Consider the following 23,668-nt stretch of genomic DNA (forward strand, 5'->3'; position numbering starts at 1 on the left):
AAATATCGAAACTGCCACCTTTATCCATCTTTCAAGTTTTAAAATTGAGTTTCAACGAAAAAAACATAAATATAGTGTGATTTTGCCGCCTCCTAAAAGTCGCCGCCCTTGGCAGCCCCCGTCTCCTCCTCCCCTTAAATCCGGCACTGACGGTAGGTATTTGCAGATGTCCAGTGGACAGTGGCAGATTAGCTAGAGAAAACGGCAGTGAGGAATTACAACGAATTTTGGAGGAGACATTCTGGGGAAATTCGAAAAAAAGAAAAAGAAAACGTACTTTATCCATATAAAATTTAACACATAAGAACATTTTCTACTCAAAAAGTTTTGTAATATAATGGTGAATTAATTATGTTGTACATAATTTTTTTGGGGGGGAGGGGGGACCCTCATGGTAATCATTCGTTATGGTATCTCTGAGTACATTGATTCTGATTGAACATTTCCATGGCGCACAAATAGGGATTTTAAGTATACAAATCAGATAGTTTGCAAAATGAGTTATATCATGCTAGTAATGTTAAGCTAGAAAAAGTGGTGTTCGGAGATTTCTGCCATTGAAGATTCTAAAAATGAAACTTTAGACACTCTTTGACGATGTTTGTTGGAGTTTAGGCTCAGGAAACTTTTCGAAACTGAAGACTTAAACAGGTGATAGTAAGTCATGTTTGGTTCCGCTGGGGCTCAGGGGCACTCCCTAGGCGATTTCGTGAAATTAAAGTTCCAGAAAGGCAATCATACACCACTATTGGTGATATTAAGGAAAAGAGAGGGGAATGACATTTTTTAATGTTGTGGGAAAAGAGTGGATTTCATAGACTCTCCCCGGAAATTTTCTGCGAATGATGTTCGAAAAATATATTTTTACGCGATCTGAAATGATGTTTGGGGGCTGCCCCCCGGAAAAATTTTAAGGACTTAAGTCTTGAAAAAAAAATTCTCTAGACAACTTTGATGGATTTGGGTACCTGCGTAGTCAGGGGAGGGGCCCAACGCCCAGGGAGAAGGACCGAGGGTATAACGCTTCTAAGAGAGCCTATAACCTTGTTTTTCGGCTTTTAATTTCGGAAGATTTTCGGGGGTGAGCCCCCGATTCCCAAGCAGTTCCGTAATGTTTTCAAAAATGGTTTTCGGGTCTTAAGTTTTAAACATTTTTAGGTAAGACCTTCCACTCCTCCCCCTCATCCAACTTAGCAAACCATAGCGTTTACAATGTTCTTAGCAGGTCAGCTCCCAAACACCATATTCAGAAATACTGAAGGAGAAAACATGTCAGCATTTCTATCCTCTAGTTAAGAATATAACTCATGCATAAGTTTTGAGGTTATTTATCACTTTTTAAAATACCCAGACTTAACAAATAGGAGCGTATTGGTGTTTTAAACAACTATTAATTAATAATTAGCAGATATAAATAATTAGCATTATCTATAATGAAATCAATTTAGCAATTCAATGAAAAATAATTAATGTGATGATCTCCTTGAGGTAAGAACCGAAGAACCTGGGCCTCTTCCGAAATAGAATCTTTGCTACACCACACGATTTAAGAAAGGAGTATCGTCTAGTGTTTCCCCAAGCGTTATTTGAATTGTAGTTCTAAACATATAGATTTAAACGTTAAACGACTATTGGTGATGTTAGGAGAAGGTGATACGAAGTGATTTCGATCGAAATTTTTTTGAAAATTGAGATCTTTAAAGTGCCATTGTAGGCCATTTGTGGTAAACGAGGTTCAGAAGCTCTCTCTTTCGACAACTTTCTGAAATTGAATGCCAAAAAACGAAGTTTCAGACGATCTTCGTTGATTTCATAGGACCCTCCTGCAGTAAGTTTCTAAAAACGCAACTTAGATTACATTTCATTACCATAAGATAAAAGGAAATGGTTAGGTTCTGCGATTCCTCCGTCCTCCCTCCTAAGCTACTTTCCTAAATCATTTTATTTATTAAAAGAAAAAAAGGTATGAGATCCTCCTCCAGATTTTCTTTTTAAAAAACATTTTAGCTGTTTTAGTTTTTCACGACGAAATTTTCAATTTTCACTCTAATGTTTTTAATTGTTTAAAGTACAAAATTATGCAACCTTAAAACAATCTGTTAACATTTTGAACTTACAGACTAAGATAATTTAAAGCTTTTATATTTTAACTTGAGGAAGTGTTAAACATTTAACATTTTGAATACAGGTGGTATTTTTTAGAGATACCTAATAAGATACCTTTTTTTTACTTTTTTTAAATATCAGAAATCCTGAATTTCTTGATAACTTTCATTTTACTTTAATTTTTTATAACTCATTTTTTAAACACTCATTAGAGTTACTGGTGTGACTTTTCTAGACAAGATTTTGAATCTTTTCCTCTATTTGAAACATATTAACCTTATTTTTGCACAGGTGTGCCCTAGGAAGCTATCATGTTTATTTACCTATCGGGTTTTTTTTAATTGAAACTTGTTATGCAATTCTATAACGCTCTGGCTATTCTTTTTCTCTATTGGTTGAAAAAATATTTGAAACGTATTTCAGCTGTCTTTGGTTTGGTAAATGGTAATTTTAATGATGTTGTACATGTTTGAATGTTCCTAAATAATATTTTTAAATTGCATTTTCTTCTGAAATTTTAAAGCTAAAAAAAAACATTCATTTGCCCTCCCCCCCCCTTTTTTTTTCTTTTCTTTTTTGAAACTTTTCACAAAAAATTTTTCATCCCAGCAACTTACTTAGAACTATTATTTTTCAATATTTAACGGAAGATATATATATATTTATGTAAATGGGGAAAGATTAAAATAATGCTTTGAAAATATTAGTTAAAATAATCATTTCTTTTCTGCTGCATTTCAATAAGCTTTTTTTTTTTTTTTTCTCAAATTCAAGTTCAAAAAAAATAAAGTTCAAAAACTTTAACTAGTCTTTTTTTTTTTCTTTTGAAATTCATAATGAATAAAATAGCTATGCAGGATAGTCACTCAAATCTTCTGCCAAACTCGGGAGCCGGACAAACTCAATGCATTTGTATCTCTTCAAGACTCCAACGCCAATAACCTTCTTTTTCCTTCTTCAGACAGAAAGTTCACACAGCAGGGGCCGGACAGACCGTCCTAAGCACACAACAACAGTTGATCCAACTCTTCTCTAATTTTCCCTCGAGCTCCTAATTCCAGATTCCAGAGAAAGGTTTTTAACAGAAAAGACCCCTGAAGGTCTGAGGTTTCTAATATCACCCCTACACGCGATTACGCCACGCCGTCTCCACGACGGCATTTCTGAGTGTTACAATTGGCGGACAAATGTCTTGCTTTAGTTACACAATAAACTTGTGTGGTCGACAAATAGGCATAACCCCTGCGAGTAGAATACTATTTCGGTTTTTACCCGTAAGCCTAGAAAAAGGGGAAACGGTGCTGAATGTGTATTCAGAAGTTCGTTTCAAAATCAAACACTTAAAAATACATACCAATGGGACTTTGTGTTGTAATAAAATCCTTCTCTCTATTTTAATTTTTTTTTATGATTTCGGCACCCTATGCATTTCTCCACTTTGCTGTGAATTTTTTTTATTGATGATTCAATTTTATAAATGTGTCCACTGTGTCCTCAGTACGCAAAATATACATGTTTTTTGGTTTTTCCTTTTTCAATAAAAGGTGAAAACGTGCACATGGTCAAACCACATACTACTTTACTCAAAGATTTAGAATACAGAATCAACTGAAAAAGAAAAAATGCCGACTCTAGCTGAATTTTCTGATTGGACGCTTATTGTCTCGGCAAAATGAGCAGTCGCAAACTAAGCAATCTGCATAGTGTGAGCAATGTAAAACTGAATGTAAACGGAGACACCATTCATTATTTTCTCTTGCGCAAAGTATGAAAAGGTTAGATGTATAACTTTGTATGAATATGATAACTTTTTTTTTTTTAATTTCTGTCAATTAAAACTTCGAAATTCCAAAACATTGAAAATGCCGACTTATGAACTGATTTTGCCGACTGGATGAAATCACTGGGAGGGTGAGACACCTCCCTCACCCTCCCTATGGCGATGGTCCTGCCCACGATTTGCTATTAATTTTTCCCTACTGGAGCCTCAGCGGTGTTCATGAATTTTTTGCTTGAGCAAAAGTTTGATGTTTTGTAGATTTGCAGTGGACACAGGAGGGCTCAAGAGAGAAGCCTCTTTTACAAAAGTATCTGCATTTTTATTACCCCAAATGCCACAATGGCTTGGAATCAGGCTTGGAGTAATCGTAATCTGAGTAATTGATTACGTTATTGTGTAATCATAATCTGTCAATGGGATACTCCCATAATCGTAGTTGAAATCATAATCAGGCTTTGCATGCGTAATAGTAACTGTAATCTTAGTAAAATAAAAATCATAATCTAGCTTCGTAATTGTGTAATCTTGACTTTCTGAATTTAAGCCCCCCTTTTACTATTGTACAGAAAGATAACATAGTTCAATAGTAACATACACTGGTGTGCAAAAATTAAGGACGAAGTTGAAAAATTAGCATATCAGCTGAACGAAGAGGCAGAGCGGACAGAAAGACCAATCAGGAGATTAAGTAAGGTGATGTACGGTAGCACATGCGCAGATATGCAGGCAGATGTAATGGGGAAGTGTCTGAGTAGTATAAAGCATGTTGTCGGTGTAAAATCAGTATTTCTGACAAAGAGATCGTACGCCGTATAGCAGTTAAAATCACACCGAGTTGCTGCCTCAGAAAGAAATGGTGAATAATCAATCTGTTAGACGACATCTGGATGCTTTTACCCGAGGTCGAATCATTGGGAAGTTGGAGGAAGGCCACAGTGTGACAAGTATGGCTGCAGAGTTCGGAATTGCTCACAGCATCGTTTCACGACCTTGGAGACAATTTCAAACTACAGGAACAGCTATCCGGGGGTTCATTAGTGGTCGTCCACGAGGAACCACACCCGCAGATGACCGGTATATTGTCTTACAGGCCAGAAGAAACAGGCAGCAGACAGCGGGAGAAATCGCTAGACACACGACACAGGCGACTGGACGACCGATATCGCGTTTTACCGTGGCCAGAAGACTGCATGGTGGTGATCTGTTTGCACAACGCCCTATACGGTGTGTACCTCTAACACCTGCCCATCGGAGAAGGCGTTCTTTGTGGTGCCGGGAACACCGGAATTGGAGAGACAATGAATGGGGACGAGTACTCTTTACAGATGAGAGCAAATTCAGTCTGAGTAGCGATTCTCATCGCATACTCATCTGAAGAGAGCGGGGAAGACGCAATCATCCCTTGAACATCATTGAAAGGGACAGGTATGGAGGTCGCGGTGTTCTCGTTTGGGGAGGCATCATGCTTGGTAGTCGTACAGACCTTCACATCTTCGACGCAGGTTCAGTCAACGGGACCCGTTATTGTAACAAGATTCTTCTTCCATATGTGCGTCTTTTTAGAGGTGCTATGACTCCGCAGTTCCTATTCATGGACGATATTGCACTATGCCATCGCACAGTAGCTGCCGAACAGCTCTTAGAGAGTAAGGATATTGAACGTATGGATTGGCCGGCACGATCTCCGGATCTCAATCCCATCGAGCATGTATGGGATATTCTAGGCAGACGCTTGGCAGCTCGTACCTTACCACCAGTAACGAATCGGAAGCTTCAATTGGCGCTGCAAGACGAATGGGCAACAATGCCTCAACAACTCATTGATACCCTCATTCTCAGCATGGGCAGATGCTGTGAAACCTGCCTAGCAGTTGGGGGAGATCATATCCCCTACTAAAGACCGGATGTTTCTTGCTGGACACCCATCACAGGGATGTTTCGGCCTTCAGTTGCATTGCGCTCCATGCTACTTTTTCAATAAAGCTTCTTTTTATCCCTCTGATTTCTCTTTTAGGAAGTGTTGCTTACATTACACGTCCTTACGTATTGGGGATCTTACGGTATTAAATGTGTTGATTTGGAAAGCTTTTGTACAAAGTTATATTGAAAAAACCGTCTCGTCCTTAATTTTTGCCTACCAGTGTAGAAAACAACTTAAAGGTATCCAGTACTATCCCGGACCACCGCCAATCTTAGAGAGAAGGGGGGATCTAAGATTCGCGGCGATCCCGGCTCCTTCCTGTTTGCAAATGAGAGTCATAAATCAAGACCTATCTTAAGTGTTTAGTACAATTAGTACCCTGTGGGCGTCTTTGACAAGAACGTCTCAAAGCCTCATGGAAATGTCTTCCCAAATCCCTTACAATTGGTCATTCATCAATTTACCTTTTCATCTGTTAATGTTAGGCAAACAAGAGAAGCACATTGCCATCTCAAAATCGTATTTTAGCAAAAAAAGTACAATGATATCAAAAGTACAATTAACTTTCGTGCAACAAAAAGATCTTGGTTTTTTTATACAGTAGCTCCTCGTTATATCGCTCATTCGGATATATCGCTCTTTTCTTTTGTCTCCCGAAATATTAAAGCTTAAAATAAGAAATAAAAACTTTGCTTTAAGTTTGAAACCATTTCTGAAAACATATGGTATTGCTCAGAGAAGGTATCTTTCTTCTTTATTTTGTCAATGAACAAAAGGAAGATGTTTTTCTGAATGCGCTGGAAAAGCAGCAGTAATTCCTGTCATCCGAATGTACATACCAGAGCAGTATATTTCAGTTTCAAGTTTTCAAACTACTTGACATCTTTTGTATTGATACATTGCTTTTACAATGGGGGACAGACATCAAGCAGGTGTCATACTAGCCCACGTAGAACAGAAAAAGGGCTTTTCTTTTAGCACAGAAAAGATTTTTGCTTGGTTGCACAAACCAGGATTAGCATCAAAGAAAGGAAGAATGATCTGGACGGGCAAAATAGTTTTCTGTAAACAATGTGACATCAAGTCAAACGGATTAGAAAGTCTATTGGGAATAAGAGGGTATTGGAATGCTCATTGCTCACTCTTATCTCGCGGTAACTCAGAAAGATTGTCTTCATTTGCCATTTGATGTTTTAACCTTTCTGACGGTGAGAAAATTAGAAAGACAATCATTCAAAAAGAACGAATGCTAATTTACTTGTGTATTGGACTTATGACTATTTTTAATGACCTCCGTTATATCGTGCTTTCGGATATATTGCTCTTTTTCTTTCTCCCCCGAAAAGCACAATATAACGAGGGGTTACTGTATGTACTTTCATGAGAAAGTGGTGAATGACTGAAAAGATTTTGTCAAAAGAAAATGGAATTTTCATTAGTGTTTCAGTGATTCTTTAAACACCCTAATGTATCTATTGCCTTTATTTTTTGCTATGTGACATCTAATCTAAACCCTGGTATGTAAGTTTTTTTTTTAATGTTTTCAAAATAATTTCTCATTTTGTTTCATCAACATAGTTTCATCTTAAATGTATGTTTTATATATTTACGACTAATACTATCTATAGTTAATAAGTCTAGTTAATAAGTAAGTTATCATTGATATATTTTATAATTGTTTACGTTTGTATCAATGAATTATTTTAACACAAATTTTGAAATTTAATTATCTTTTTATGCTACTTTTTAACTGTAAGAATAATTGCACTTCACTACTGCATTAAAACTATGATGTATAAATATTATTATAAAATACTCATTTATGCAAAAAAAAACTTTATGACTAAAAAGTGGAAATCATAACAAAACGTGTTATGCCCAATCATATTTTTTATGAGTGTGAAGTTGAAACCTTTTAGCACTTGTAAAAGTGCAATTTCTTTAGTAACTGATTAATTCAAGACTGAAATCTAAGCATGTGCAAATAGCTTATCAAATGATCATAAAATTGATCCTGTAGAGTTGTAGGGACACTCATATGTACCCTTTTGCTAAAAATAATACTACCGAAGTATTTTTCAATTTTCTGCGTCATCTGCTCCAGTTCAACGATTGTTTAGCATTGCTGGAAATTTTTTCACTTCTCAAAGAATGAGAAAGAAAACAGACATCTTTGAACTATTAACTATACTTAAATGCCTATAATTCCTTTCTTTTTTCTTTTTAAATTTTCAACTTTTTAGTTCTGTATTTTTTATTTACACTTATTTAATTACATTCTAATTTTTCTGCATAAAGAACCATACAATTTTCTTTATTTTTTAAATAGCCGCGTATTAAATTAATTGATGTTATACTAAATAGTTGAGAATACAATGCTGAAATATACCACACAATTTTCAGAAATTATAAGGTAGAAAATATTGAGCAGTTTAGCAGTAAGTTATCGCCCTTAAGCCCCTACTACCCTACTAGCAAAATTTCTTGCATCAACCTTGACAGATCTTGATATTATACTGATGGCGTCAATATTGACGTGTTTCATACTGCATAAAGCTTGCATAAAGATTAAAAAGTAATATTACAATAACAACACGTATGCAACATTGCATTCATCTTAAAATATCAATATTGATATTACCTTACAATAACAACATTGCATACATGTTGACGCCGTCAAGATGATATTGATTTCATGCTGTCGCCGTCAAGGTAATTAGTACACAATAGAACAGGTGGACTTTCGTCGATACTTGCGCATGCGCACAGTTCTTTCTACCCAGCGTCCCTCGCATTGCTGGCACATTTTCCTCCTTCGACCTTCGATTCAGTCGGTTCAGAGCACGTGGCGTTGCAATCTTTAGGCTTCGTTAAGTTGGTTGCTTAGTTATTAGTGTGGAATAGTATTGTTTTAGGAATAACTTATGAATGAATGATAACTGCATTTGTTTATTAATGTAGTACTAAACAAGTCATATCGCAAACGATGTCCGATCAATGTTAGAAATGGCCGAAAATTACTTTTTTCGTCCCTAGATTTTGAAAAAAAGGACATGAAGTCCAGAATTTCGTATTATCACTTCAATCTCACGAGTAAGATTAATTTTATTCAATGGTTATTTATGTTATTCTTTATGATAAATTCATATGTTTTTAATGAAGACATCTGTTTGGAAATGTACTTTATTGTATTTATTTATTTATTTATTATTTTGCTATCTTTACTCTTAAATGTGCTATAAAATCTTCCGCAATTATTCCTAACTAGGCATTTTATGTCTTTATAATACAATTAGAAGCATGAATTTAAAAAATAAGTCAAGTATTACGCAAAACGAAGAAACTTCATTCTTTAAATTAAATTGCGAGTACTATTAATACTTTTAAATGAATTTCCGATCAGATGTCAGCTTTTAGAAAATATTCTTAGGCTAGAAACTATCTTGAAGAATAACTGGGTAAATATATTAATGTCCCCACTAAATATATGACACTAAAAATTTAACTTAATGAAAGGCATTGAAATTGGCTATATTCATGCAGTTAACTTTTTATTCACTTTTAAAAAATACTTTTAGCTAATTGTTTTCCTTTCTGCTTGTTCATTGATTATAAAAACATTAAATGTCGAAAAAATGATCTTAAAGTTTAAAAAAATGGAAAACTCAACATATGGTATGAACTATCTTGAAAAGTTTACTCAATATATTTTCAATAAAAATTATATAAGCTGAATACCATACCGAAACTCAGGAAGATCTAAATCAAAAGACACCGAAGACTGATGTGTAATTCTTAAGGCATCATTAATTACAACAGCTTTTAACTGAAAGGAGAGAAAATAGAATTTACTTTAAAATGTAGATCACAAGAAATTCAATATTTATCAGAAACCTTATTTAATATTCTACAGCAACACATATGAAGAAATAACACTATTTACATAGTAATATCCAGACCCATCATTTTGAATTTTTCCGGGGAGGTGGGGGAGAAGCAAAAGCTGCATCTGCATACTCAATGCAAATTTTATTGTTTTTCTTTTTCTTCAGAAAACAACAACTATTGCACCCATTTATACAGTACAACCCCGATTTAACGATTGTCAAGGGACTGAAAAAAGTACCTTTAAATCAAGGATATTTTTTAATCGAGGAGCATAGACATTCAATGCAGTCAAATGCGGCCCAGTGAAATGTATCATTAAATTAAGGAAATTGTTAAACTGGGTATGGTTAAATCAAAGTTATACTGTATGTACATTTCTTTTTTTTTTCTGAAAGCCAGGGGGTTGCAGAAGATTCCTGTCTCCTTGGTGATGAAATTAACATTGTGTAACTTAAATCTAATTTTTATGAGATAAATTTCGCACATTTGTGATTAATGTCTGGAAAAAATCAAGCAAGAAAGAAAAAAAAACCTAAAATATACATAATATTTTAACACAATTAAAAAAAAATTCTTCCAATCTGTTCTGCTTACTTTCAATGAAATTTTCATTTACACTTCATTAAAAATTAGCATTGAATTGTAGGAAATGAGGAACTCCAAAGAAAGGATTGAAAATAAAAATATATTCCAACTATGCCAACTGCACATTATGCAAAAATAAGGATTCAGAAACAATTGCAAAGCGAGATTTAAATGTGACGAAACAGAAACATAACACAATTTTTAATGCACCGCACATTTCTATTACCTGCTGTGTACTTATATCAAACCCAAGGTAAGTTACGTCTTGACTCATAATTATAGCATTAATGTTTAAAATTTGAAAATTGTAAGCCTGGTGTTGGACTTCGTTAAGTTTTGACTGACAACGTTAACCAACTGATCCATCAACAAAGCTGACCCGATTGCAAAATATACACAAACGAAACGAAAAGCAGCGAACGTCTAATCCAGAAAAAGAAATTTCACGTTCGGTTAGAGACCGAAAGTTTTCGAAAGCGTCAGGGTGAAATAGTGCAATATCTTCTCTTTTCTTTATGATTTTCTTATCTTTCATGCTGCCATCTAGTGGATAAATGTATGAGTATCGATCAACAATAATTATAAAAATAAGGTTGCAAAGCCCTATTAATGGAGGTTCTCCTTCTTTCTTTTTTTAGTATTCATTTATTCTTTATAGTTAGCAAAAATATAAATATTCAAGTAATTAAAAATGCTAATATTTTTGTTTACGGTGGAAAAAAAATAAAAAAACACTTTTTCATTTACGTGCATAATTATTTACATTAAATAGTGCAATCTTACAAAGGAAAAAGAAGAAGAATGCTTTCTTTTTGGTTACACTTGGTATAAATGGGTGAATGAATAAATTTTCAAATTCAGTAATATTTTAACATGATAAATTTTTAAATTGCCTACAATTGTTAGAAATAGTAAAATTATTCAAATAGACAAGAATAAGGTAGCATTATTAAAGGTTTTTTTCATTTGTGTTATTCTGAATAAGTACATTGCGCATTCACATGAAATAGACTTAATATATGTAACAGCTACGATTCATGAAAACAATAATTTAAAATTGGACGAAAAAAATTACAAACATTGAACGTTCTTGGTGAATTGGTATTGGTTACATTTGGAGGATGTAAAATTAATCCTCTGAACAAAAAAGTTCTTGCAACCTCAACTGATGAAAGTATTCAGACTTAGCTAAAAAATATTTTAGAAATAAAAAAAATAATAACTTGAACTCTGAAATTTTGAATTCAAATTATGTTTTTCGCAATCACGAGTTGCGACAAGGCCCTACTCATTGGGGGCTATTGGGGGTCCCCCAAGCCTACCCCTCCTCCTGGGCGGTTACGCGTGTATAGTTGTGTGTCAGTGTGCAGGCATATATGTATGTGTAGGCGCGCGTGCATGCATGTGTAGGCTGTGTGTGTGCGTAGACCTGTGTGTGTATATGCACGTAGGCGTGTGTGTATGTGTGTAAAGGCTTGTGTGTATGTATGTGTGTATGCGTGTGTGTATGTGTGTGTGTATGCGTGTGTGTGTAGGGCATGGACGCCATCGACCAGGAGAAACAGATTCCAGGAGGCAGTGCTCGGAGCCGCGCCTGCAGGAGGCCGGTGGGCGGTGGTGCTGGTGTCCCTGGTTCAACTGAAAAAGGCACGCACCTCAAAAACGGTCAAGTGAGAACAATAAGCAATCGTGAATAAAATATGACAACGTATATAAAGTACAAATTGAGAATGGAAAAAGGTTAAAAAAAGAAAAAAAAATTTCCATTCTCAATTTGTACTTTATATACGTTGTCATATTTTATTCACTATGCAGTACAAAGTTTTTGACTACTTTTTATGTAATAAGCAATCGTGATTGCTCAAAAAAATAATTTGAATTCTGAAATTTTGAATTCAAATTATGTTTTACGCAATCACGAGTTGCGACAGGACTCGTGGAGACTGATTGGAGTTATTATTTCTAGAAACGGCTCCTGTCCCCCCCCCCCCCCAAGCCTGCCTCTCCTCCTGGGCAGTTGTGTGTGTAAGTGTGTAGGCTTTTGTGCGTGTGCGTAGACCTGTGTGTACGCACGTAGGCGTGTGTGAGTGTATGTGTGTAAAGTCGTGTGTGTGTGAGCGTGCGCGTGTGTGTAGGACATGGACGCCTCCGACCAAGAGAAGCGGATAGCTCAGGACGCGCCGCCTGCAGAGGACGATGGGCGGTGGTGCTGCAGACGCTCCCTGGTCCAATCTGAAAAAGGAACCACAACGCCAAAAAAATAAACATTAATAGAATTATTTTCTTTCTATTCATTTACTTTTTACACATTCATATGAATTAATGCCAGTTGAAAAATAACTATAATTAATGCCAGTTGAAAAATAACTATGTCGTACAATAGAATAAAAGTTATTTTGTTGATAATCATATTTTTTAAAAATGAAAATGGTGCTGAAAAATGTCTGTTAATTAAAAGTGAACAACGAAAGTTTTTGAATGAAAAAAAAAAACAATTCAAATTCGTTTACAACAAATTTAATGATGAACATATCCAGGTAAAAATACGAGTTTCAGTTTTACATCAACTACAGACAAAAACACTCAGATATTTTACTCTGCAAGACTCTCATATGTGAAACACATTTTCTATGTTAAAATTCTATATGAAAATAGTTTTATTGAGTAATAATGATAAAGGTTAGAAGTGACGCATCAGGGATTGTGATTTTTTAATTTTTTTTAATCAAAAAATTCGGATTTTTTTTATTCAGATTTTTTTTTTTTTTTTTTTTTAAGTCTTGAAACATTTGTAGATATCAAATATCATTATTGATCTTTTAGTGCACGTCCAGAGGCATAGTTCATAGTAAATTTTTATCATAAAATGTTTGTACATTCTGCATAGCAATTTAGAATTTTTTCCCCAGTCCCTTCTCTCCCTTTTTCACGCAGTTTTCAAACAGAATTTTCTTTTTTTATAAAAAGAAAACTGTCACACATGATGATAGAAGTTTTACAATGACAATTAGAAATCCTTGCTTACAAATTTTAATTATCAACCACTAGGTTTTCAACTCTAGCTGGTCTGCCCCCCCCCCCTTTCCCCAGCTACTACCACCAATCATTCAACTACACTTCTAGGAAATATTGGTACTACTATATTTCCTAGAATTATAACTTTTATACTTTTTCAAGATAAATTCTTAAAATTTGACAATTTTCTATGTTTATCATCTCAGAGTCGACTAAAGTTCTGGAATAAATTCAATTGGGGTGAATAAGGCAATTGTTAATTAATTAATAAATTAATACTTAAAATGATTGAATAAGTAAGCGAATTGAACTATGTCACTTTGCCCAGCATGCACTTGACTAATTTAAGAAAACGTTAAAAAGAAGTTCTTGACTGACAACAAAATATTAAAATATGAGCACCATTTTTTTAAATCCTAATTGTTATCATTTTTTAATACTCAATGTGTACATAATTCGGAGCCGTACACGCTTTCGATTTTGTTAATACTTATTCTTAACCAGGGCCGGATTACGCCAGCGCGGGGCCCGTAGCAAATGTTTCCAAGGGGCCCTCCCCATGTCAAAATTCATGCTAGACTTTCTTTGCTAGCATAGCGTCACATGCTTATTCCCAGCAAGTAAAACAGCATAAACTAGCATGAATTTTTGCTAGTTCTAGCAGACTTGGAAGCATGCCATGCACTGTTTTGGCCCACATTTTATGCTAGCTAGCATAAGACTTGCTAGCATGCTATGCACTGTTTTGGCCCACTTTTTATGCTAGCTAGCAAAGGACTTGCTAGCATGCCATGCACTGTTTTGGCCCACTTTTTATGCTAGCTAGCAAAAGACTTGCTGGCATGCCATGCACTGTTTTGGCCCAATTTTTATGCTAGCTAGAATAAAATTTCTAGCTTGTGTTGCTTGAATAAGTTGCTAGCCTAGCAGTAATTGTCTAGTACCACTTGCTGCCATTCTAGCAGTAATTGACTAGCACCACTTGCTGCTATTCTAGCAGTAATTGACTAGCACCAGATGCTATTTTTTCATTGCTAGATACCGTTCATTGCTTTTTTTTTAGCTTTTCTAGCAAGATTTCTACCACATGTTGCTTTAATTATTTGCTAGTTCTAGCAGACTTGCTAGCATGCCATGCACTGTTTTGGCCCACTTTTAATGCTAGCTAGCATACAATTTCTAGCTTGTGTTGCTTGAATAAGTTGCTAGCCTAGCAGCAATTACTATCACTACTTGCTGTTATTCTAGCAGTAATTTACTACCACCGGGTGCTAGTTTTTCTTTGCTAGCAATCATCCAGTGCTCTTTTTTTAGCTTTTCTAGCAAGATTTCTACCATGTGTTGTTTTAATTTTTTGCTAGTTCTAGCAGACTTGCTAGCATGCCATGCACTGTTTTGGCCCACTTTTAATGCTAGCTAGCATACAATTTCTTGCTTGTGTTGCTTGAATCAGTTGCTAGCCTATCAGCAATTACTATCACTACTTGCTGCTATTCTAGCAGTAATGTACTACCACCAGATGCTATTCTTTCTTTGCTAGAAACCATCCATTGATCTTTTTTAAGGGAGAGTTTTCTAGTTTCATTTGCCAACTTTCAAATGTAGATGGCGCAGAATTTCACTCGGTTTGAAAGGGGGGGGGGATAAAGGTCCCTCTCTAAACAGCTTCCCACAGAGGGAAGTACTTAGGCGTTAATAGCTGTCACGGGAACCGAACCCCTCTCCCTTCAGGCAAATGCAAAGACGAAGACCGGTTTGCTCTTTCAACATTTCTCTACAGGAGCAAATGGTCAAATTTTAGCTTCGGAGTGATTTTTGTGATGCAGTTATAGGAATTAGTTTTTCTGAAAGGTATTGACACCAGGGCCCAATTTCCCAATAGGCCCCCTAGGGCGGCAAATTTTTCAGGGGCAGCAAATTTTGCTTTAACCACACATTTTTTTTAATTCTTTTTTTTTTTTTTTTGGTCTTAAAAGTAAAATATTAGTATTTTTTCATTTTCGAAGATAATTTTTCTCATCATTTAATAATTATTACTTTCACACATCTTATGAAAATCAAATGTTTTTCAATCATGGTAATTAATCAGCGTAAAATAGTAAGTGAAGACGAAAAGAAAATGTTAATTTCAGAAAGTGTCGTTGCGTTTATCCAGAAGTCGCAACAAGATTGGAGTTTGACTATGATTTTAGTGTTATACTTAGGTTTATTCAGGGCTGGTTTCTTGAGTGACTGACGTTTATTTTCTTTTTTACATTATTAATATTTAAAAATTGTTTTCTGTTAATATTAAGTCTCGGAGGTAAATGAAAATGAATGACGAGCGAAAAAGGCTGACTGCTTTTAAATAAAGGAAACATGCTAAATGGAAACATGTTCATAAACATTAAAAACCGAAAAACAAAAAAGAGTCATCAAAATTTTTTTAAACATGATATGTTTTTTTTTTTCAAATGGGCAGTTTTCAAAAGCGGAAACTTTTGCAAAGTAATCCAGCTACAATTTACTAATGAAATACCATTGAACAGTGAGGAGTGGTAAGAACACAAGAGAGTGAACGTAATAACAGAGTAAATTATTCAAATCGTTGATTCGTAAATTGAAAAAAAAAATAATAGAATAAAGATGCTGCTATAAATAAAGATGACAACTGATAAAATGGTTAACGCACAAGACATTAAAGTTCAGTGCTTATCAAAGATTCAACGATATAGATATTAAATAATTAAGCTAGGTTTGATTAAAACACAGTTTTGATCAAAAGAACGCGTACAAAGTAACTTTTTTTCAAAAAGTAACAGAATTCATTCGGAATGTAATCGTGTTCTTTTTTTTTTCTTTTTTAATTCTAAATTCAAAATGTCTTTTTGAGCAAACAATGAAACAATAAAAAAGTTTTTTTCTCTGAAAATAAAGATGCTGTCTCATGTGAAACATACTAACATGCTTAGCATTCGAGAAAAATCTCGGTTACTCTTTATCTCCCCGTTTTCTATCATTATATTTTCCCTTATAGGTCTAACTCAAGTCTGTATCATTTTTCAGTAATTCATGTGCGTTGTCATTACAAGGAAATGTTTTAAAACTTCAAAGAATGATAGAAAACATGTTTTATGAAACTATACGACCCTGAAAAAAAAAAAAAAAAACTATGCTCTATTAATTGATAATTGCAAATAAATATACATATTGTAAATATTATTTAAATTGTTTTTATGTGAATCGCTTGATAACTTCCCAAGAGCAGTAGGGGAGACCGGGGTAAGCTGTTACATTCGAATTTAAAACTAACCGCCTGTAGAAACTGACTTTCCTTGCACTACTAGATGACAGCACTCACCCATCTGCACAGGGGTACCCATCCCCCCCAAGTTCAATGGCGCAAATTCCGCCCCCCCCCAAAAAAAAAGTTTCTCGCTTTTGAATCTGGTGAAATATAACAGTTTTTAGAGTGTTTAATTTCCATTCACATTCATGGGGTGGAGAGGGGGGGGGGGGGGGGTAGTGCTAACAAATAGCATTTTGAACTGAAATATTGTTTGGATTGTTGACCCACCTTGCCTTCCCAAATTTTCCAACGTGCACCTTGAGTAAACAAGTTTTGTGTACCCCTGAATTTTGCTACAACTTTTTTTTTTTTCAAACGCATGAACAATTACAGGAAGAGTTCATTCAACTTTCTGGCTTGGGATAGAAGCATTACTTGATTTACACAATATGAATCTATGCAATATGAATGTGATTTTATTGTCCCTTAGATAGTGGGTCCGGGGGAAAATTGTAGTTTTAAAATCAGTTTTAGACGATCTCTGGTGATGTTAGGGGGATAAAAGGTTTGTTGTGCCCATCTCGGAAATTTTTCAATATTGAAACTTTAAAAACGCAATTGTAGATAGTCTAACGTTGTTTGAAAAAGGGTTTTCCTTTGTTTTCAAAATTGTAGTTCTAAAAACAGTTTTAGACTATCTGTGATAATGTTAGGGAAAGGAGATCCTAGGACTCACCCCAGGAAAATTTTCAAAATTAAAGTTTTAAAAATGCTATCTATGGTTGGGGGAAAAGCAGTTTTCTGAAATTGAAGCTCTAAAATCGCAATTGTAGCCGACCTTTGTAACGTTAAGAAAAAGAGTTTTCGGAAGCTCTTCCGGAATTTTCTCGAAGTTGAAGCCCTGAAAATCAAATTTAACACGATTTTTTAATAATGTTGACGAGAATGGAGGGGGGGGGGAGGGGTGCTCCACTTAAATTTTCGAACTTGTAACTTTGAAAACGCAGTTTTGATAGATCTCGATAATATTAGTGGGAATTGAATTTCGGTGCCATTCCCCCGGCAAATGTTTGAAATTGATACACCAAAAACGCAATTCTAGGCTTGTCTTTAATCGTGTTAAGAAAAGAGGGGGTAATCAGGGGATCTCTCCTAAAAAATTTTCAAAATTGCAGTACTACAACCGCAGTTTTAGATGACTCTTAATGACAAAGACGGTGTTATTCTGGCGCTACGGTGAGGGGCGCTCTCCTGGAAGTTTTTCAAAATCCAAAATTTTTTCTACAATTGAAGTTGCATATCCAAAAAAAAAGATGAATCAGACACCCCGTGACAGATATGTTTCGGAAATTCTGAAAAATTGATTCTGCTATTCAGTACACATCGAAAATCAGAACTCAAGAATTTTCATGAATCAAGTATCCTTCCTTTTATACATATCAGATATAGAAGAAACTAAATATGATTTTCGAAAAATAATTTGAACCCTTTAAGAACAGACTGTTATACCTCCATCAGCGAAAACCAACATCACTGAAACTTTTAATAAAAATCATCTAATGATAAATTGAAACAATCAGTTTAAAAATGGTAGAGAAGATGGTAGTAAAGTGAAATGAAAAATTCTTCATAAGCTTGAACTCGTTAATGAAGACAATACATTAATTGTCGATTGGAGGGCTAAAAAATATGTTATTCGCAAAATTCAAAACTAGTTCTTAACGATTGTCGAGGTGCAAATGAATCAATGGAAGACTGGAGCGTACTGCTCAGAATTATCACAAACAATAAAACATTTTTGACCTCTCTCTCTTTCATCATTTTTAAAACACGCATTCAACATGCAAAATTGTGCTACTTCCAGAAAATTTATAAAAAAATTGAAAAGAAATCAAATCGTCTGATCCAGCTTTGAAACGGACATCAACTCCATCATGCCGTCTGTGATGTTCCCTTCATTGAAAAAGAGACACGGTCATTAAATTTTGGAAAGAATCGTCAGTAGGCCGTCGCTAGGTCAAAAAACTGGGGAGGGGGGGGGGGAGTACGCTTTCGGCGGTCCGTTAATTATTTCAAACGCATGTTCCAATACGCAGAAAGAGAGAGAGAAGATTTGGTTTATGGTTTAGAAGGGATAGTCGTATTACTAGACGTTAGTACTAGCACTATAAATTTAATTGTAAGGATAATATTCAATCAGAATTAAGGGGTGTCGGAGGGCTACCTTCTTGCATTATTTTGAAATTGAAGACATAAAAACGCAGTTTTACATTATATTTTAAGTTTGGGAGGGTGGGGGAGAGGAGGTCCAAGATAGCCTCTCCCGATAATTTTTCCAAATTTAAGTTCTCAACACAATCGTACGTTATATTTAATTATGTTCAGAAGAGGGGGTACGGGGCTCACCCCCGGGAATTTTAAAGATTGTTATTTGAAAAACACAGTTTTAGACGACCTATGGTGATGTTAAGGGAGGTAGAGACTCTTGATCATTGTTCTATAATTTTTCAAAATGCAAACTTCAAGCACGCATTCCCATTTGTGAATTATTCGTGATTGTGACACGTAAAGAGGAGTCTGGGGGCTCTCTCCCGAAAAAAATCTGAAAATTTTAGTTCGAAAACTGCAGTTTTAGATGATCTATGGTGATCAGTGGCATAGCTACACTTTCTGCCGCCCGGGGCGATTAATTTTATATCCGATGAACCGTTTTTTTTTATTGAAGTGAATGAATTACGAGCAGCATTTAGTTATCAATTCCAGTTTAGTGAATCATTTTCTGCTCTTCAAATTGTATGTGAAACAATTGTCAATATTAAGTAAGTCCATTTCATAATTATGATATTTTTCTATTTACTGATTTTAAGTGAATAAATCTCGTGTATTATTTTGTTTTATTTTCTGGTTAAATGTAGCATTTTCCCCTTTGTATGATATGTATATATTTATCTTGAGAGGTGTGAAAAGATGCATCACACGGTGTGATGCATATTTACTGCATAAACTACACAGTGCATTGTGTACAATCCCTTAGAGGCAATTCTAAAAAGAACTAACTTACGTAGTGCATGGTTCAAAGGAATCCCATTGCTAGTTTCAATGTGTGAATTTTAGGATGAAAAATCAGCCGATAAAAGTGGTAAACTGCAGCGGTGCCCACAGGGGGGAGGGGGATTATGGCGCAAGTTGCGCCTTCGAAATTTTTTGGGGGGGGGGGGGATTTTTTTTCTTGAAGGTTTTTTTTCCTTTAGAACATGAAATTTTTTAATTTTGGAAAGAAAAAATATTCAAACTCATTAAACAAGAAATAAATGCATTAATAATACTTTTTCCGCGTACACTTCAGGGCCATCACCGTAGCCCCCCCCCCCTCCGTTTTTCAGAAGTGCGGCCGACAATTTCATTTTAGGGATGCAACTAACGAAGAAAAGGGAAAACTCTTCGTTGTTTTAAAAAATTAAAATAGTAATTATAAATGAACAATTGAAATAGTGCACTATAGTTGTACTGTAAACTGTACAATTGATACAAGAATGATATTTAACTTTAAAAGACGCAGATGGTGATGATTTATGTGATATTTATTATGTGATTTCATAACGTTTCCATTCTTCCTGGTTTCTTAAATTTACAATACAAGAACAGCTTCCATTTTCATAAGTTTTGCATTTTGCTTAGAAACTACTCTGTGAACTTTTACGGATTTCCTTTTCCTTTTTAATTGCATTGCAGATTTGGAAAATTCACTCATAACTAATTGTCGTGCTACCTCCGACGCATTTTATAATTGTTCAAGCACATAATCTTTAGCCTTTCTTTATTTGTCAGAAACTTTCTCTTTTTCATTCTATCTTCAATCTTTAAATGAAACAGTGCTTTTATGTGTCGTTATATTTCATCAACTTTCCCATATAGAATGAAAAAAAAAAAAAAAATGGAAAATGAGAAGTAGTTATTTGTGTAAGCGATGTTTAAACTAGTACGGTGTGGGAACTTCCGCTCTCAGTGATGCTGAAGGGATGAAGATCCATTACACACCGTGATTCCCATCGGAAAATTTTCGTGTTGCGGGCGGAGAATTCGCGTTAGGTCTAAAATTCTTTACCGGGGAAAAAATCGCGTTATAGCTATTTCGTGTAAGTCGGATCGCGTTGTAGCGGGAGTCGACTGTAAAAGCTATTTTGATGAGGTATGATTTTCTCCTTTAAATCGCAATGTCTCGAAATGGTATTTTTGAAACTAAATGTTCCTTTTTCTCATAAATTAAATTGTGTTAGGCTTTGAAATTTTTACTACCTATTCCATACATCTAACTGCCTATACTGAATTAAATTTTTTCTCATATTCAAAAAGTATTTTTTATGGGGATGATTTCGTGTTGCAAAATGGCATTTTTGGAAAAAAATACAGTAACTTACACATTAGAATTAAAAAAAAAAAAAACCTAAGCTTTCTTTCTATAAAATTTTATTTCAGTAAAGAGAAAAAAGTCTACTTAAGGTACTGAAAAAATTTCATAATTGTATTTTTAATAGATTTTCAGAAAAAGGTACATGAACCTGTGCAAATCAACATTGATGGTATAATGGGTACTGACTCCCCTTATTTGGTCACTTATTACAAAACTTTTATTCAGACCAGAATGAATTTTATGTTTATTTTATAAAAGTACTTACTCACAACTCAAATAATAACTGCGATTAATCTTAATGCTTTATATCAGCAAATTTCCTATAAACAGTGAGTTTCAAACTGAGACATTCATTTAAGCAGAAGGTTTTTAATTAATGAATTGAAGTCTAAGTAAACCTTTTACATTCACATAGAAAGTAATGACTTTCGATGCACAACTTTTCATCCTCTTGAATCAGTATCTTTAATCGTTCCTGTATCAGTGAAAAAGAAAACCATCCAAATTCTGTAATATAGCAGTATCGGATCTAGGAAAGCGGCGACTTCCGAGTTTTTCAACATTAAGGGAGGCCCCCAAGAACGGATCCAAAAGGAAATCATTACCCTCTTTGACAAGCCCAAAGAAACCATAAAACTATGTTTCTAGATCTTTAAATTAGGAAAATTTCCTGCGCAGAGCGCCGACCTCTAAGCTCCTGCCTGATGTCACCAAAGTTTAAAATGCATTTTTAGGACTAATTTTAGAATTTTTTCTGGACAGAGCATATTCTTTATTTTTCTTCGTAATTAAATTCTTATTTTTCCTTTAAATACTTTTGACTGTTTCTCAACCAAAGGGTGGCAAATTGAGGAATCGCCCCGGGCGGCAGAAAGTGTAGCAACGCCACTGATCACCATAGAATACACTATGATTTTTCATTTATCTCATAAAAATTCAACCACTTTTCGATGGGGAGTCGATTCCCTGTGCCCCCGGGAAACATCGTTATCAGACTTTGAAGAAAGGAGGAGCTCGCAAGTGGCCAGGCAAGTGAGTCCTGAGGCAAGTGACTCGCGTTGGGAAAAAGGGGAGAAAGCTAAAGTGATTTATGGTAGAGTTAATTAGGAAAAGTGGGAGAGACGGGTATTTTTCAGATTTCTTACTTTAGCGACACCTGCATGAGAAGATTGGAACTAAATGCCCGAAAATTGGACAAGTTTCTAAAACATCCACACTTTAAAATATAAAAATTGATGAAAATGAAATTTAAAAATAATCATTAAGACCCTCAAAGTCTTATGAACCATCGATAACTGCTTTTTTTCTAATATTATTACAGGATTTGTACCCAGGTCAAAATTCATGCTAGAATTTCTTTGCTAGCATAGCGTTACATGCTTATTCCCAGCAAGTAAAACAGCATAAACTAGCATGAATTGTTGCTAGTTCTAGCAGACTTGCTAGCATGCCATGCACTGTTTTGGCCCACTTTTTATGCTAGCTAGCAAAGGACTTGCTAGCATGCCATGCACTGTTTTGGCCCACTTTTTATGCTAGCTAGCAAAGGACTTGCTAGCATGCCATGCACTGTTTTGGCCCACTTTTTATGCTAGCTAGCAAAAGACTTGCTAGCATGCCATGCACTGTTTTGGCCCAATTTTTATGCTAGCTAGCATAAAATTTCTAGCTTGTGTTGCTTGAATGAGTTGCTATTCTAGCAATAATTGACTAGCACCACTTGCTGCTATTCTAGCAGTAATTGACTAGCACCACTTGCTGCTATTCTAGCAGTAATTGACTAGCACCAGATGCTATTTTTTCATTGCTAGATACCATTCATTGCTTTTTTTTTTAGCTTTTCTAGCAAGATTTCTACCACATGTTGCTTTAATTTTTTGCTAGTTCTAGCAGACTTGCTAGCATGCCATGCACTGTTTTGGCCCACTTTTAATGCTAGCTAGCATACAATTTCTAGCTTGTGTTGCTTGAATAAGTTGGTAGCCAAGCAGCAATTACTATCACTACTTGCTGTTATTCTAGCAGTAATTTACTACTACCGGGTGCTAATTTTTCTTTGCTAGCAACCATCCAGAGCTTTTTTTTAGCTTTTCTAGCAAGATTTCTACCATGTGTTGCTTTAATTTTTTGCTAGTTCTAGCAGAAGTGCTGGCATGCCATGCACTGTTTTGGCCTACTTTTAATGCTAGCTAGCATACAAATTCTAGTTTGTGTTGCTAGAATAAGTTGCTAGCCTAGCAGCAATTACTAGCACCACTTGCTGCTATTCTAGCATAAATGTACTACCACCAGATGCTATTCTTTCTTTGCTAGCAACCATCCAGTGCTCTTTTTTTTAGCTTTTCTAGCAAGATTTCTACCATGTGTTGCTTTAGTTTTTTGCTAGTTCTAGCAGACGTGCTAGCATGCCATGCACTGTTTTGGCCCACTTTTAATGCTAGCTAGCATACATATTCTAGTTTATGTTACTAGAATAAGTTGCTAGCCTAGCAGCAATTACTAGCACCACTTGCTGCTATTCTAGCATAAATGTACTACCACCAGATGCTATTCTTTCTTTGCTAGCAACCATCCAGTGCTCTTTTTTTAGCTTTTCTAGCAAGATCTCTACCATGTGTTGCTTTAATTTTTTGCTAGTTCTAGCAGAAGTGCTGGCATGCCATGCACTGTTTTGGCCTACTTATTTTTAGAATA

The 23,668-nt window shown here is 35.1% G+C and overlaps 2 protein-coding genes across 2 annotated transcripts in view; one reads left to right on the top strand and one right to left on the bottom strand.

The window, feature by feature from the left end:
* LOC129224566 (xylulose kinase-like) overlaps window positions 1–10,733 on the bottom strand; it is a 68,223-nt gene extending 57,490 nt beyond the window's left edge. Inside the window, exons 1-2 of the mRNA XM_054859043.1 lie at window positions 10,507–10,733; window positions 9,551–9,633 (exon numbers count right to left, since the gene is read on the bottom strand). Coding sequence (XP_054715018.1) covers window positions 9,551–9,633; window positions 10,507–10,554 — 131 coding nt within the window. The 5' untranslated portion in view covers window positions 10,555–10,733. The remainder of the gene's footprint in view (window positions 1–9,550; window positions 9,634–10,506) is intronic.
* Window positions 1–23,668, top strand: part of LOC129224565 (uncharacterized) — a 285,185-nt gene that overhangs the window by 162,602 nt on the left and 98,915 nt on the right. The gene's annotated exons all lie outside the window — the stretch shown is intronic.

This window comes from Uloborus diversus, chromosome 6 (assembly GCF_026930045.1).
Source record: "Uloborus diversus isolate 005 chromosome 6, Udiv.v.3.1, whole genome shotgun sequence".
Taxonomy (NCBI): domain Eukaryota; kingdom Metazoa; phylum Arthropoda; class Arachnida; order Araneae; family Uloboridae; genus Uloborus; species Uloborus diversus.